Genomic DNA, 16,043 nt, shown 5'->3' with positions numbered 1-16,043 from the left:
GGCAACACTAGATCGTGATAGCCACGAAATGTGTCCGATGAGCGCCGTCAGTCCTGTAACATCTTTAAGGGATCAACTGGGCACCGCGTCTATGGAAATGAAATAACATCAATAGAAGGGACAATTAGAAAACGTAAAAACATCAGCACCTTGCGAACATTTTAAATCTTAAAGGGAGTGCGCCATCAAGAGATGATGCTGGGTCAGTGTAAAAGTTGAAAATGTCCCCCTGGAAAATTGTCCGGTCCTATTGTTGACGGATGATGTTATATGATTCTAAAGAGGTCAGGACTATCAAAACCTCAGCGATTAGAATTGCATGATAGGATCCTTTGTTCCCCAGATATTCTACCCAAAACATTTCAAACTTCCACACCGGTAATTGGCAGAGCTCCTAGATAGTGGGCCGTTCTTTGATGTTCCAGCAAAATGAACGCCAACATTAGCCATTTTTGATGTATCTGTAGCGCCGCCTCCGAGGGAAGTCTGCTTCCTAAGTTATCGCTGGTCCGGCAATGCCTTGGGACACTCTTCCTTTAAGAGATGATTTGTAGTCTTACCTTTGCCATGAAGGCGCCACAAATAGCCAAGAGTGGCGATAAAGACATCATGACTAGTGTCAGCTTCCATCCTTTCCAGAATCCGATAGCAAAACCCGATAGGAAGGCGGCCATGAACTGGATGAAGATGGCGAACTTGTCGCCGAGGCCTTCACGGACACGCTCGAGGTCGCTGAAGATGGGAACAAGAACCCAGTGAGTGTTTACAATCTCCCCTCGTGAAATATAAAACAACACTTGCCTGAAGCTTCAGAACAATTCTTGAACCGAAGTTAAAAAAGATCATAGATATTTATTACTGTAAAAGCTTAATCCATGTGTCACTGAGCAATAGACTGCTATCGGTAAAATCGTCGTCGTCTTACGCGGACCAAAAGCCTACACGCCATTTGTTTTCAAACCATTAAAGACACTAACGAAATGCTTTTCTTTGGTCACGATAAATTTATATAGTTTTTATAAATGATTTGATATCGATATTTGAACACTCAGCATGTAAGTGTTTGGTAGTAGGTGAGTGTTTATCTTACTCTGCCAGCCTTGTGCTGAGCTCTCCACTCTTGTGCTGGTCAAACCATCCGATCTCCTGCCGCATTATCGCCCAAAAGAAAGCCTTGCGCATCTTGTTCGTCTGGCGTTCACTTGAAATCATCCAACACGTGATCTTTGCGAAGGAAGGAGAGAAAACAGTTTCTCTTTTTAAGCAGTGTGTCCAAAGGATGATGTGAGCTGGATTAGGCATGCATATTCGCCATTGATATTTTCGATTACATTTCGATGAAACACTGTCATACTGTCCATTGAAATTGATGATACCCCCCCCCTCCCCCATGAGATGTTAATTTCACAACGACCGAGCCTCATTGCGGATAGCCAGCTCCCATGGCTGGGCATATACTGTATATTCCAGACAAATAGTTCTAGGGCGTGTTTAGCAGTTGAAACATATTATCTATGCGGTTTGTTTGCTGCCAGTAGCGTGATGATTTACCTGGAAGAAGCTTGCCGCATACACTGTGATACCGATGTAGAAGTATCGCAACATGTATTCTGTCATCATCTCATCGTAGCCAGCCTTGCTGCTGTTCCCCGTACTGTTAGCTAGTGTGGAATTGGGGCCTGAAATGTCAAAGAACCAGCTCTCATCAGCTCTCATGCGTCATGAGGACGAAAATCCAAACGAAGTGAAGCAGAGACTTTTTACACCTTTATTGGGGTTTAGTATATATAGTTAAAACAATATGCGTGTGTTTGTAGGAAGGGGGGGGGGGATAGATGCATGGAATTGCAACCCACCTCCAATGAAGGTATCTGTCATGTCTCCGAACACAATGGATAAAACAGGCCAACCAGCGCCGACCGCCGCCGCCACTATAGAACCCCATATCATCAGGATGCGGTCCCAACATGTAGCGTAACGAAACTGAAGAACAAAACATTCATAAGTTATTCTGCGAATGTTCGTAGTTATGGTCCGGTTAATCGGAAACGTAACCAATATCATCGACCAGTTGAGAAGTCTGGAATGCGGGAAGGAAGCAATTGGTTTTTTTTGGATGAATTTTGCCTTTCCTGTAATTTGTAACGGTCGAGTAAGATAATCATTGTAAAGTCAAGATAGAGCATGCATGAACATCCTTTGTCAATGACCTCAAGTGATGCCGAGTCCACCTTCTCAACAAAGTCCACAGGTTTGGGGTCTGCGGTGTTATATCTGTCGCTGAAGAGGAGTGACTTCAGTCAACAATACCGTCCTCAGCGGCAGACACACCACCAGCGAAGCATAATGAGCGGGATTAGTTAGAAAAAGCCAACTTGGCCGGTGCATTTCCCTTATTTAAAACAGCACTTAACAACGTGCCTTTGACACACTCATAACCGGCTATATAACGAGCTAAAAGAAAGGCATCTAAAATTCGAGCCGGGGACTGCTTTTTAAAAATTCTATTAAAAAGAGATACTTTTGGCTCCTTTTAGGCAATCCGAAGATCCTCTTGACATTGTTGCTCTGAAACCTATCCAACTGTTCTAAATCTTTCGCACTCACATTGATGCCCAGGCACCCATAGGTTGCTATAGGACGAACAGCTCAGTGTATTTCACAGGTAATGTTTTGCTTCGGTGGAAAGCCCAGGATAACAGAGTCCTACACTAGAGAGACTGCGGTCAGCGGCCGAAACCCGGTGCCCAACATGAGCCGCAGATAAAAAGTTACTGTTGATGAAGGGGTTATTGTCGTCCTGGGTACACATAAAGTGTACCCAGGTAGAAAGTGGACCATGGGTACAATTTCACTGTACGACATTGAACCTGGGTACACATGACAATAACCCCTTCAGCGTTACTAATGAATTTAACACCAAGTATATCAACGATATATGTACTAGCCACGGCATTGCCCTCAAGATGCCACTTAGGGCCAAATGTTATACACTTGTATGGGCCGTGAAAACCGCAAAAAATCTGTACATGTTTTTGTAAGCGGTCGTCGCTCGCGCAAACTTGTCTTGCATGTTTTTGTGAAAGAGGACGTCGGAGAACGCGGTCGTATAAAAAAACAGACGTTGGGTGGCGCTCGAGACGGGTCATCCTATTTAGCGTCCAGTGGCGACCAGTGGCGTCCAACGCGAAATAATAGGGTGTATATGGTTAAAAATGTTTTCAAGCTCCTACAACACTTTCAATAAACAAGATTTAGAAGTTTGGTGGAGTTTGCAAACCTAGTTTTTGAATAATTATCACCAGGAAACGATCTTAGTATGCCAACCTGATGCCAGATCCCGATTCCGCTTTTTCTATAAACCCAAGGAACGGCAGCTAAAACAAACACTGGACGCATACTAAGATCGTTTTCTGGTGATAATTATTCAAAAACTAGGTTTGCAAACTCCACCAAACTTCTAAATCTTGTTTATTGAAAGTGTTTTAGGAGCTTGAAAACATTTTTAACCATATATGGTGCTGCTCCCCAATTTCGAGTCATCCCCAATTTCGCGAAAACCCGTTTTTTCCCGTTTTCTCGCGCGTCACTTCGTTTCCAGAGAAGAAATTTTCTGATTTTTGATTTTCATTTCGTTCCGCAAAGAAAGCGCCCAAAATGCGTCCTAAACAGGCAAGCAATTCTCTAATTACGTTCAAAACACTTGGTCAATACCTAGGATCATGCACACCACACAGAAACACAACAATCAGTCGCGCATGCGCAATACCCGCGAAAATGGGGGAGCCGCTTCGGATTTGTTTTGGTCTGCATCGATCTTTCAGTGAGCGATTTCAAGATTAATTCACGCTTAAAACATCCACGCAGCACCCCAGATATTTCGTTATTGATCTCAAATTTCGTAATAAATAAGCTTTTGCGTGTATGGAATCGCTGGAAGCTAGTAAATCTGCACTTAGTGATAAGACCCGCGAAAACTGGCTCCTACATGATACACCTTATTATTTCGCGTTGGACGCCACTGGTCGCCACTGGACGCTAAATAGGATGACCCGTCTCGAGCGCCACCCAACGTCTGTTTTTTTATACGACCGTGTTCTTCGACGTCCTCTTTCACAAAAACATGTGAGGGAAGTTTGCGCGAGCGCCACCCAACGTCTGTTTTGATATACGACCGCGTTCTTCGACGTCCTCTTTCACAAAAACATGCAAGACAAGTTTGCGCGAGCGACGACCGCTTACAAAAACATGTACAGATTTTTTGCGGTTTTCACGGCCCATACACTTGCTGGGTGAAGAAGGCTCGGCCGCTTGCCAAATCAAGATCGTGTTATTGCTATCTCTAATAGTTCAATGTGTGAGCAGGTAATCTATTATTCTGGAGGTATTGACTTTGTTCCAAATTTAGATATGATCACAGTCTGAGATTAAGAAATATGTTTCTCTTTGTTGCACAACATGCTTACTTGATGTCGAAATATAACCAACAGAGTAGCTCCTTTAATTACTTACGGCTCTCACTGTAGTTTGCCATAGTGCTACACGGTACTTTTAATCCGGCAGATCGTTTGTGTACATATTTGAATGCATTCTTAGAGTAGCCACCATCCGGAGGCCATAATAGGGCCAGTCCCTGGTGTAACGTTTTATTGTACCAACATATCTCAGTGTTCAATGACAAATGATTCCGACGGAATAAGCCGCGATTTGACAATGAGGAACACACAGAAATGACTCCCTCTGTTTCTTGCTTTCACGAAATAACGCAGGGAAACACGTGAGAGAAGGGAACACTCGGAAATGTTACACGAATTTAGCATCGGGTTGTTGCACCTTTATAAGACGTTCGGTACGAAAGTCCTAGGTACACACGTACGTCTTGAATTTTATGTCGAATCTTTTTCGACCTGTTGTGAGGGCTATATTCAGGCCCAACAATCAATGGTACCCACCAATTTTCCAAAAGAGACCGGTGGTGATTTATTGTCTTTTTCTTCCGCCTCTGCCTCGTCGCCATCCTTCTTACCACTCCTGAAAGAAGTGATCAAGCTGTAATCATGTGCATCAGAATCACCACTGACATTACATGGGTCTGCTCGAGAACTCCCCCCCCCCCGAAGAAAGGTTTCGGAGTCTGAATACCTAACGTGCATTAAATAGAAGATACATATACTTATATGCAAAGCCTCAGTGCCAGCAGCGGCAGATAGCCAGTCCACACCTGCATGGTGCTTCGGGTGGCCCCAGTAAATAGACTTTCAGCATCGTCAAATCTCCTGCCCGCATGGTGCTTCGGGTGCCCCAGTAAAGATACTTTCAGCATCGTCAAATCTCCTGCCCGCATGGTGCTTCGGGTGGCCCCAGTAAAGATACTTTCAGCATCGTCAAATCTCCTGCCCGTATGATTTTGCGCAAGCCGTCATCAGTTTGTCTAGTTTGGAGGACAAGTGGTACCGCATAAGAAAACGGAGAAACGTAAGAATTGAGTTTGCATGGCTCAGCTTACCGCTGTACTAGGCCCAGCGCTTGTGTTGCACTGTACAATCATGTCCAAAACGAGCAAAGGGACTCGCCATTAAGACAACTCTCACAAAGCTTGAACCCGAAATGAATATAACTTACTTGATTGCTACCGTGACATCATCGCCTGCTCCGTACGAATCCTTCCGTTCGTTCAGTAGGGGCTGCCGTTCGTCTACGTCATCGCCCTCCCCCATTTTGCAGATTTATTCTAACTGCACCTATGTCTTTCCTTCGGCCTGGCTATCGCCGCTTTCAAATCTCCTGAGAAATAATAGGCATGACAAAATGCTTGAAAAAGAGCGTCACTTCAGCATCAACCTCTTTTATGAAAGTGAGAACTTCACTAAAACTAAAAACCTCTAAGTTTTAAGGTTGTGGCCAGGAAGAGCCATTTCAATGCTAGTGAGATAAGCCTTTTGCATTAGAACTGTCCTTCTGAGTAACGCTGTGTCGCATTTCAGCCCTTGCTAGATTCTTGCTTTAAGCAAACGCCTACGAGAAAGTCACCCGTCTCTCGCGTTCATTCTTTCTTTCGGGGGGGGGGGGGGGGGGCGTTATCAATAATGCTCATCAAATTTTGTCGCTTGTAAAAATACGACACGGAATAGGGTCCCCGAGTCCATAAATTCGTCCTGGTAATTTCAGTTGCTGTAGCACAGTTTTTCTCTGTTAGTTGGATTGGCTTCACATGAGAAGCTACCACATGCCACATGTCTCTGCTCAGGAGCATGTTGCTTCTGGATAATGCTAAACTAGGCCTAGGATTCCCAAACAATGGAAAATCACACTGACTTTCAACTCGAGAGATATCAAAACGTACTTACTTGGGCTTTCTTCTGTGCCTTACTTACAGTGGTCCTAGATATTGCCCTGCCTTTTATCCAACTTGGTTAAGCGTATGTCTTCGTTAACTTCCTTTAACTGATTGGAACAAAGGTGGAGTGTTCATCTAATAGGCCTTCCTGATAGTGACCTCACAGACCTGAAACGGCATATGACTAAACCAAGATAGTTCTTGAATGATATGGCCAGGAACCGGTGCCAATAGCTGCTAAATATATCTGAGATGTCACACACGAGCCATTCCCGTATAATCACATAATATCATAATCAGTACTTCTGATTGTATTCAATCCCGTACATTTATGGCGACTATCACAGCTTAGGACTATAGCTTGACCTAAATATTAAAACGAGATGACATTTTGACGACCGAGCTCGCGTTCCCTGTTATCAGAAATGCAATGAGTCAGTGGGTCTTTGATGTCATACATACGAAGAAACAACAACAAGAGACATTTCCAAGAGTGGTAAAACCGTGCAAAAAGCGACGAAAGAGGACGAAACGAACCGAACAGCTCATGTGGGACCAGAAAATATGGAGCGGCTCCTGTGCTTCTTGTAAATCGGGGTAGCCTCAGAGAAAGCTTCTCACTTTTCCCACAAAGGGCTGCTTTGAAGTTGACTTAGGCTGTTGCATATCATCCTTTTAGGCAGGCTTCACATAGCTTTTCACTTTTCCCACAAAGGGCTCCTTTGAAGTTGACTTAGGCTGTTGCATATCATCCTTTTAGGCAGGCTTCACATAGCTTTTCACTTTTCCCACAAAGGGCTCCTTTGAAGTTGACTTAGGCTGTTGCATATCATCCTTTTAGGCAGGCTTCACATAGCTTTTCACTTTTCCCACAAAGGGCTGCTTTAAAGTTGACTTAGGCTGTTGCATATCATCCTTTTAGGCAGGCTTCACATAGCTTCTCACTTTTCCCACAAAGGGCTCCTTTGAAGTTGACTTAGGCTGTTGCATATCATCCTTTTAGGCAGGCTTCACATAGCTTTTCACTTTTCCCACAAAGGCCTGCTTTGAAGTTGACTTAGGCTGTTGCATATCATCCTTTTAGGCAGGCTTCACATAGCTTCTCACTTTTCCCACAAAGGGCTGCTTTGAAGTTGACTTAGGCTGTTGCATATCATCCTTTTAGGCAGGCTTCACATAGCTTTTCATTTTTCCCACAAAGGGCTCCTTTGAAGTTGACTTAGGCTGTTGCATATCATCCTTTTAGGCAGGCTTCACATAGCCTACATCATGAAGATGACCAATTTGACCCTTCTGCATATTATTGTCTCTCTCAATTTGAAGGCGTAGTACACTATCACAGCCAATCTTTCGAGCCTCCGTTGAACTGTTAAACTGATGATAAATTTTGCTGAGCAATTCATCAGTCATGTATCCCGAGGCCACCTTTGTGCTTTAGACATCTGAATACCTAAAAGTATTCATATGTCTGGGTCACTAATAAGGCCAATCGGCTCCAACCAGTAAGAAATTGGAGAGCCTTTGAAGTACCAGACGAAAGCTATGTCTATTTTCAGACACTGAGACCCAAGATGGGGACCAGGATAATCACCTCAACAATTCTCAAAGGAATCGATTTCCATAACCGGATGACCAGAACTGGCCTAACCCTAACCCTAACCCAAAAGAATTGACTCGAATCTTAATTCAAATTCGCCATTGCTGACATCATTGGCGCCAAAGACTATTTCTTTTGACCCTGTTGACCTCGCTTCTAAAAACATTTTTGAGAAAGCCATTCAAATATTAAAATCAACTACGAACATTATCTATTATATCACCGAGCTATATAAATACGATGTATCAAGAAAAATCTGAATTAAGATTCGAGTCGATTCTTTTGGAGTCGGAAGTGTGCATGCACAAGGCAATCGTATTTATATAGCTCCACGCACGTGATTTGAAGGTACAATTTGGGTGTGGGATTAAGGTGACCAGAAAGATGATATGTAATTTGAATCTATCCGCCTGCTCATCACTGTAGTTACAAACTAAATGCTCATCACTAATGATGAATTTAGCGCCGACTTGTCAAACCATTCTTTGGAGTGCTCGAACACCTGGAATCAGTGTGTACTTAAGCTTGAAAAGTTCGGGTGAAGGGGTTTTCTTCGTGATTATATTCATAATGGTATAAGAGGACCTGCGAATCTAGGACTTTGAAGAAGAGGGAGCGTGCTCTGCATTTCTTATCAAAATTCCTGGACAGGTGTGTTCCAAAATTTCATAAGTGGTCAATTTAAAAATGATTACATCAATTAGGAGCGGTGCGTCTGGTGCATCCGCTTGGATCCGCGTCTGATAAACGTACATAAATGATTAATAACATGATTTTTTTCAAAAAAACGCGAAAAATAGTTCCGCCGGGGTTCGAACCCGTGACCATCCAATCCACCGTGCAACCGTCTAACCGCCGAGGCCATCAAGACTTTAATGATAGAACGGTGTTTTCGTTGTTCAGGTCGTCGCAATGTTTAAAAAGCGCCATGATTGTGATGAGGTCACGCTGGCGGAAGGGTAATTCGGTGCAAATAGTTCCAAGCTAATCGTATAATTCAATATTGCGACAGATTTTTTTTGACATATCGTATTTATATAGCTCGGTGATATAATAATAATAATTTATTGTAAAAAACCCCAAATAAGGAGCAGACAACACAAATATGCAATGAAAATCATACACAGAGAACGAATCAAAAAAAGCGACTAAAATGGTGGAAGTAAAAGCTTCAATAGTTTATGGTTTTTCCGGTTTAGATTGGCACACAAGGTTTTTACCGAATCGACAATAGATAATAAAAATAGATAATGTTCGTAGTTGATTTTAATGTTTGAATGGCTTTCTCAAAAATGTTTTTAGAAGCGAGGTCAACAGTCCTTTCGTCCTTTCGTCCTTTCGCCCTTTTGTCCTTTCGTCCTTTCGTCCTTTTGTCCTTTCGTCCTTTCGTCCTTTCGCCCCTTCGCCCTTTCGTCCTTTCGCCCTTTCGCCCTTTCGTCCTTTCGTCCTTTCGCCCCTTCGCCCCTTCGTCCCTTCGTCTTTCGTCCTGTCGTCTTGTCATCCTGTCGTCTTGTCATCCTGTCGTCTTGTCGTCCTGTCGTCCCTAAAGCCACTAACCCTAAAGCCACTAACCCTAAAGCCACTAACCCTAAAGCAACTAACCCTAAGGCCACTAACCCTAAAGCCACTAACCCTAAAGCCACTAACCCTAAAGCCACCAACCCTAAAGCCACTAACCCTAAAGCCACTAACCCTAAAGCTACTAACCCTAAAGCCACTAACCCTAAAGCCACTAACCCTAAAGGAACTAACCCTAAAGCCACTAACCCTAAGGCCACTAACCCTAAGGCCACTAACCCTAAGGCCACTAACCCTCAGGCCACTAACCCTCAGGCCACTAACCCTAAAGCCATTAACCCTAAGGCCACTAACCCTAAAGCCATTAACCCTAAGGCCACTAACCCTAAGGCCACTAACCCTAAGGCCACTAACAGTTGCCCTAGGGTTAGTTGCCCTAGGGTTAGTTACCCTAGAGTTAGTTGCCCTAGGGTTAGTTGCCCTAGGGTTAGTTGCCCTAGGGTTAGTTGCCCTAGGGTTAGTTGCCCTAGGGTTAGTTGCCCTAGGGTTAGTTGCCCTAGGGTTAGTTGCCCTAGGGTTAGTTGCCCTAGGGTTAGTTGCCCTAGGGTTAGTTGCCCTAGGGTTAGTTGCCCTAGGGTTAGTTGCCCTAGGGTTAGTTGCCCTAGGGTTAGTTGCCCTAGGGTTAGTTGCCCTAGGGTTAGTTGCCCTAGGGTTAGTTGCCCTAGGGTTAGTTGCCCTTAAAAGTCACTTCTTAAAAGCATTCAAATTGATCAACAACCCACCACAATAATAATTGAATAGGCCTGTCAATATTCAAATTTAGATAATAATGTCCACCTTTTGTAAAAGGTCTGTTGACCACCCTGCCAGGAAAAACACAATGCCCACTCATTCACTCAAAAGGTCTGTTCAATAGAAAAGGAGGGACCATGTCGTAGATGTGTCAAGCATGATCCAAATCATTACCGTAAAAGTGGCCAAAAACCACATTTCTAGTTTGAATTATTTCAAAAACTGGATACATTATGAAAGGCCTTCATGAGTCGAACATGAGGATGTAATTTTTATTGGTGAATTCCTGCTAATAAAGAAGTAGTGAAAAAAAGACATTTACCAAATTTCTCCTATCAAAGGCAAAACTAAACAGATTTTTAAAATTTTAGCATTATTCAATAGCCAAGATCATTTGCTACAATCGGTGTTAGGTGAATGTTTCTGCTTAGCCTAGTTTTTGAGAAATTCAAGAAAAACTGGTGTCCATTTACTTTTGACCATGAGTGTACACATGGGCATGGGGCTAGGGAGCGTATGTCAACCTCCTCCAGGAACCAATGAAAATCCGTTATTATAATGAGGTAAACAATGACACGTGCTAGTCTTGTATACTATGTTTATATGCACTATACAGCCGGCAGGGCTGGACTATCAAGGGAACAGGGCAATTGGAGGACACTATGTTGTTTGGAGGACCAGCTAAACTTGCTTTTTATGTTGTTTTTTTTGCTCAGCCCCCCTCATTGTTCCAAATCCGAACACAACATCGATTAGTAGTGCCTACACACAGAGCACCCGAGTGCAGTTTGTCACACATATGGATGGACATGATACATGATGCGTGTCGGGATGATGGTAGGCCTAGTGCTGACTGAGTGATGAAGAAATTTCTAAGTACAAACACTTTTTTCACTTTTTTTGTGCTCAAAATGAACCAACATCACCAAAAACTGTCGTCGTCGTCGTCATCGTCGTCATGCTGTTGCATACATTAGACATTTTGAACTTATATTCTGTGTTGTCTTTATTTCAGAACCAGTGGCACTTCAGTGGGCTGGTAAATATGGTTGGAAAGTTGAGGAGTCTGGCTGGATATTCGTTGCCAATCAAGATTCTTACATCAAAACAAAGAACATCACTGAGATTACATTTAAAAGTAAGTGAATCCTCTCAAAAATCTTCATGGATGAGATACTCCCATTACTTGTCGTCGAAGTCGTCGTCGTCGTCTTTCGTCTTTCGTCGTCTTTCGTCGTTCGTTTTTCGTCGTCTTTCGTCTTTCGTCGTCCGTCTTTCGTCTTTCGTCTCAGTAGACCATACACCCATGACATATCAACTTGAGCGTAATTCTCAGACTCTTTGACCTATTGGCCTCAGGAATATCACAACAAGATTTGATATCACCCAGCAAGCCAATATATTACACCATTCAACTCTATATAGCGAGATTGGGATTTTTATAGGAACTACTGTGCTGGGGGGGGGGGGGGACATTTCCGGTACTGGTGTCTGCTACCATAGCAGGAGAATGACAATTATTACAGGTTAAACCCTTAAAGTCCAATCCCGTCGCAAATAACTCAATCCCGTTTCAAATACCACCGATACCACTAACCCTAGGGCAACTAACCCTAGGGCAACTAACCTTAGGGCAACTAACCCTAGGGCAACTAACCCTAGGGCAACTAACCCTAGGGCAACTAACCCTAGGGCAACTAACCCTAGGGCAACTAACCCTAGGGCAACTAACCCTTGGGCAACTAACCCTAGGGCAACTAACCCTAGGGCAACTAACCCTAGGGCAACTAACCCTAGGGCAACTAACCCTAGGGCAACTAACCCTAGGGCAACTAACCCTAGGGCAACTAACCCTAGGGCAACTAACCCTAGGGCAACTAACCCTAGGGCAACTAACCCTAGGGCAACTAACCCTAGGGCAACTAACCCTAGGGCAACTAACCCTAGGGCAACTAACCCTAGGACAACTAACCCTAGGGCAACTAACCCTAGGGCAACTAACCCTAGGGCAACTAACCCTAGGGCAACTAACCCTAGGGCAATTAACCCTAGGGCAACTAACCCTATACCAACTAACCCTAGGGCAACTAACCCTAGGACAACTAACCCTAGGGCAACTAACCCTAGGGCAACTAACCCTAGGGCAACTAACCTTAGGGCAACTAACCCTAGACCAACTAACCCTAGACCAACTAACCCTAGACCAACTAACCCTAGGGCAACTAACCCTAGACCAACTAACCCTAGGGCAACTAACCCTAGGGCAACTAACCCTAGGGCAACTAACCCTAGACCAACTAACCCTAGGGCAACTAACCCTAGGGCAACTAACCCTAGGGCAACTAACCCTAGGGCAACTAACCCTAGGGCAACTAACCCTAGACCAACTAACCCTAGGGCAACTAACCCTAGGGCAACTAACCCTAGGGCAACTAATCCTAGACCAACTAACCCTAGGGCAACTAACCCTAGACCAACAAACCCTAGGGCAACTAACCCTAGGGCAACTAACCCTAGGGCAACTAACCCTAAGGCAACTAACCCTAGGGCAACTAACCCTAGGGCAACTAACCCTAGGGCAACTAACCCTAGGGCAACTAACCCTAGGGCAACTAACCCTAGGGCAACTAACCCTTGGGCAACTAACCCTAGGGCAACTAACCCTAGGGCAACTAACCCTAGGGCAACTAACCCTAGGGCAACTAACCCTAGGGCAACTAACCCTAGGGCAACTAACCCTAGGACAACTAACCCTAGGGCAACTAACCCTAGGGCAACTAACCCTAGACCAACTAACCCTAGGGCAACTAACCCTAGGGCAACTAACCCTAGGGCAACTAACCCTAGGGCAACTAACCCTAGGGCAACTAACCCTAGACCAACTAACCCTAGGGCAGCTAACCCTAGGGCAACTAACCCTAGGGCAACTAACCCTAGGACAACTAACCCTAGGGCAACTAACCCTAGGGCAACTAACCCTAGGGCAACTAACCCTAGGGCAACTAACCCTAGGGCAACTAACCCTAGGGCAACTAACCCTAGGGCAAGTAACCCTAGGGCAACTAACCCTAGACCAACTAACCCTAGGGCAACTAACCCTAGACCAACTAACCCTAGGGCAACTAACCCTAGGGCAACTAACCCTAGGGCAACTAACCCTAGGGCAACTAACCCTAGACCAACTAACCCTAGGGCAACTAACCCTAGGGCAACTAACCCTAGACCAACTAACCCTAGGGCAACTAACCCTAGGGCAACTAACCCTAGGGCAACTAACCCTAGGGCAACTAACCCTAGGGCAACTAACCCTAGGGCAACTAACCCTAGGGCAACTAACCATAGACCAACTAACCCTAGGGCAACTAACCCTAGGGCAATTAACCCTAGACCAACTAACCCTAGGGCAACTAACCCTAGACCAACAAACTCTAGGGCAACTAACCCTAGGGCAACTAACCCTAGGGCAACTAACCCTAGGGCAACTAACCTTAGGGCAACTAACCCTAGACCAACTAACCCTAGACCAACTAACCCTAGACCAACTAACCCTAGGGCAACTAACCCTAGACCAACTAACCCTAGGGTTAGGGTTAGGGTTAGGGTTAGGGTTAGGGTTAGGGTTAGGGTTAGGGTTAGGGTTAGGGTTAGGGGTTAGGGTTAGGGTTAGGGTTAGGGTTAGGGTTAGGGTTAGGGTTAGGGTTGGGGTTAGGGTTGGGGTTGGGGTTGGGGTTGGGGTTGGGGTTGGGGTTGGGGTTGGGGTTGGGGTTGGGGTTGGGGTTGGGGTTGGGGTTGGGGTTGGGGTTGGGGTTGGGGTTGGGGTTGGGGTTGGGGTTGGGGTTGGGGTTGGGGTTGGGGTTGGGGTTGGGGTTGGGGTTGGGGTTGGGGTTGGGGTTGGGGTTGGGGTTGGGGTTGGGGTTGGGGTTGGGGTTGGGGTTGGGGTTGGGGTTGGGGTTGGGGTTGGGGTTGGGGTTGGGGTTGGGGTTGGGGTTGGGGTTGGGGTTGGGGTTGGGGTTGGGGTTGGGGTTGGGGTTGGGGTTGGGGTTGGGGTTGGGGTTGGGGTTGGGGTTGGGGTTGGGGTTGGGGTTGGGGTTGGGGTTGGGGTTGGGGTTGGGGTTGGGGTTGGGGTTGGGGTTGGGGTTGGGGTTGGGGTTGGGGTTGGGGTTGGGGTTGGGGTTGGGGTTGGGGTTGGGGTTAGGGTTAGGGTTAGGGTTAGGGTTAGGGTTAGGGTTAGGGTTAGGGTTAGGGTTAGGGTTAGGGTTAGGGTTAGGGTTAGGGTTAGGGTTAGGGTTAGGGTTAGGGTTAGGGTTAGGGTTAGGGTTAGGGTTAGGGTTAGGGTTAGGGTTAGGGTTAGGGTTAGGGTTAGGGTTAGGGTTAGGGTTAGGGTTAGGGTTAGGGTTAGGGTTAGGGTTAGGGTTAGGGTTAGGGTTAGGGTTAGGGTTAGGGTTAGGGTTAGGGTTAGGGTTAGGGTTAGGGTTAGGGTTAGGGTTAGGGTTAGGGTTAGGGTTAGGGTTAGGGTTAGGGTTAGGGTTAGGGTTAGGGTTAGGGTTAGGGTTAGGGTTAGGGTTAGGGTTAGGGTTAGGGTTAGGGTTAGGGTTAGGGTTAGGGTTAGGGTTAGGGTTAGGGTTAGGGTTAGGGTTAGGGTTAGGGTTAGGGTTAGGGTTAGGGTTAGGGTTAGGGTTAGGGTTAGGGTTAGGGTTAGGGTTAGGGTTAGGGTTAGGGTTAGGGTTAGGGTTAGGGTTAGGGTTAGGGTTAGGGTTAGGGTTAGGGTTAGGGTTAGGGTTAGGGTTAGGGTTAGGGTTAGGGTTAGGGTTAGGGTTAGGGTTAGGGTTAGGGTTAGGGTTAGGGTTAGGGTTAGGGTTAGGGTTAGGGTTAGGGTTAGGGTTAGGGTTAGGGTTAGGGTTAGGGTTAGGGTTAGGGTTAGGGTTAGGGTTAGGGTTAGGGTTAGGGTTAGGGTTAGGGTTAGGGTTAGGGTTAGGGTTAGGGTTAGGGTTAGGGTTAGGGTTAGGGTTAGGGTTAGGGTTAGGGTTAGGGTTAGGGTTAGGGTTAGGGTTAGGGTTAGGGTTAGGGTTAGGGTTAGGGTTAGGGTTAGGGTTAGGGTTAGGGTTAGGGTTAGGGTTAGGGTTAGGGTTAGGGTTAGGGTTAGGGTTAGGGTTAGGGTTAGGGTTAGGGTTAGGGTTAGGGTTAGGGTTAGGGTTAGGGTTAGGGTTAGGGTTAGGGTTAGGGTTAGGGTTAGGGTTAGGGTTAGGGTTAGGGTTAGGGTTAGGGTTAGGGTTAGGGTTAGGGTTAGGGTTAGGGTTAGGGTTAGGGTTAGGGTTAGGGTTAGGGTTAGGGTTAGGGTTAGGGTTAGGGTTAGGGTTAGGGTTAGGGTTAGGGTTAGGGTTAGGGTTAGGGTTAGGGTTAGGGTTAGGGTTAGGGTTAGGGTTAGGGTTAGGGTTAGGGTTAGGGTTAGGGTTAGGGTTAGGGTTAGGGTTAGGGTTAGGGTTAGGGTTAGGGTTAGGGTTAGGGTTAGGGTTAGGGTTAGGGTTAGGGTTAGGGTTAGGGTTAGGGTTAGGGTTAGGGTTAGGGTTAGGGTTAGGGTTAGGGTTAGGGTTAGGGTTAGGGTTAGGGTTAGGGTTAGGGTTAGGGTTAGGGTTAGGGTTAGGGTTAGGGTTAGGGTTAGGGTTAGGGTTAGGGTTAGGGTTAGGGTTAGGGTTAGGGTTAGGGTTAGGGTTAGGGTTAGGGTTAGGGTTAGGGTTAGGGTTAGGGTTAGGGTTAGGGTTAGGGTTAGGGTTAGGGTTAGGGTTAGGGTTAGGGTTAGGG

General features: G+C 45.8%; 1 protein-coding gene across 1 annotated transcript in view; it reads right to left on the bottom strand.

Moving 5' to 3' along the window:
- Nucleotides 1-6,657, bottom strand: part of LOC135496853 (ATP-dependent translocase ABCB1-like) — a 44,206-nt gene extending 37,549 nt beyond the window's left edge. The window contains exons 1-7 of the mRNA XM_064786407.1: nucleotides 6,348-6,657; nucleotides 5,623-5,784; nucleotides 4,953-5,031; nucleotides 1,857-1,983; nucleotides 1,552-1,679; nucleotides 1,091-1,224; nucleotides 561-732 (exon numbers count right to left, since the gene is read on the bottom strand). Of these exons, the coding sequence (XP_064642477.1) occupies nucleotides 561-732; nucleotides 1,091-1,224; nucleotides 1,552-1,679; nucleotides 1,857-1,983; nucleotides 4,953-5,031; nucleotides 5,623-5,717 (735 nt within the window). The 5' untranslated portion in view covers nucleotides 5,718-5,784; nucleotides 6,348-6,657. The remainder of the gene's footprint in view (nucleotides 1-560; nucleotides 733-1,090; nucleotides 1,225-1,551; nucleotides 1,680-1,856; nucleotides 1,984-4,952; nucleotides 5,032-5,622; nucleotides 5,785-6,347) is intronic.
- Nucleotides 6,658-16,043: the final 9,386 nt, after the last annotated feature.

This window comes from Lineus longissimus, chromosome 12, assembly GCF_910592395.1.
Source record: "Lineus longissimus chromosome 12, tnLinLong1.2, whole genome shotgun sequence".
Taxonomy (NCBI): domain Eukaryota; kingdom Metazoa; phylum Nemertea; class Pilidiophora; order Heteronemertea; family Lineidae; genus Lineus; species Lineus longissimus.
This window is presented reverse-complemented; position numbering and strand designations above follow the sequence as displayed.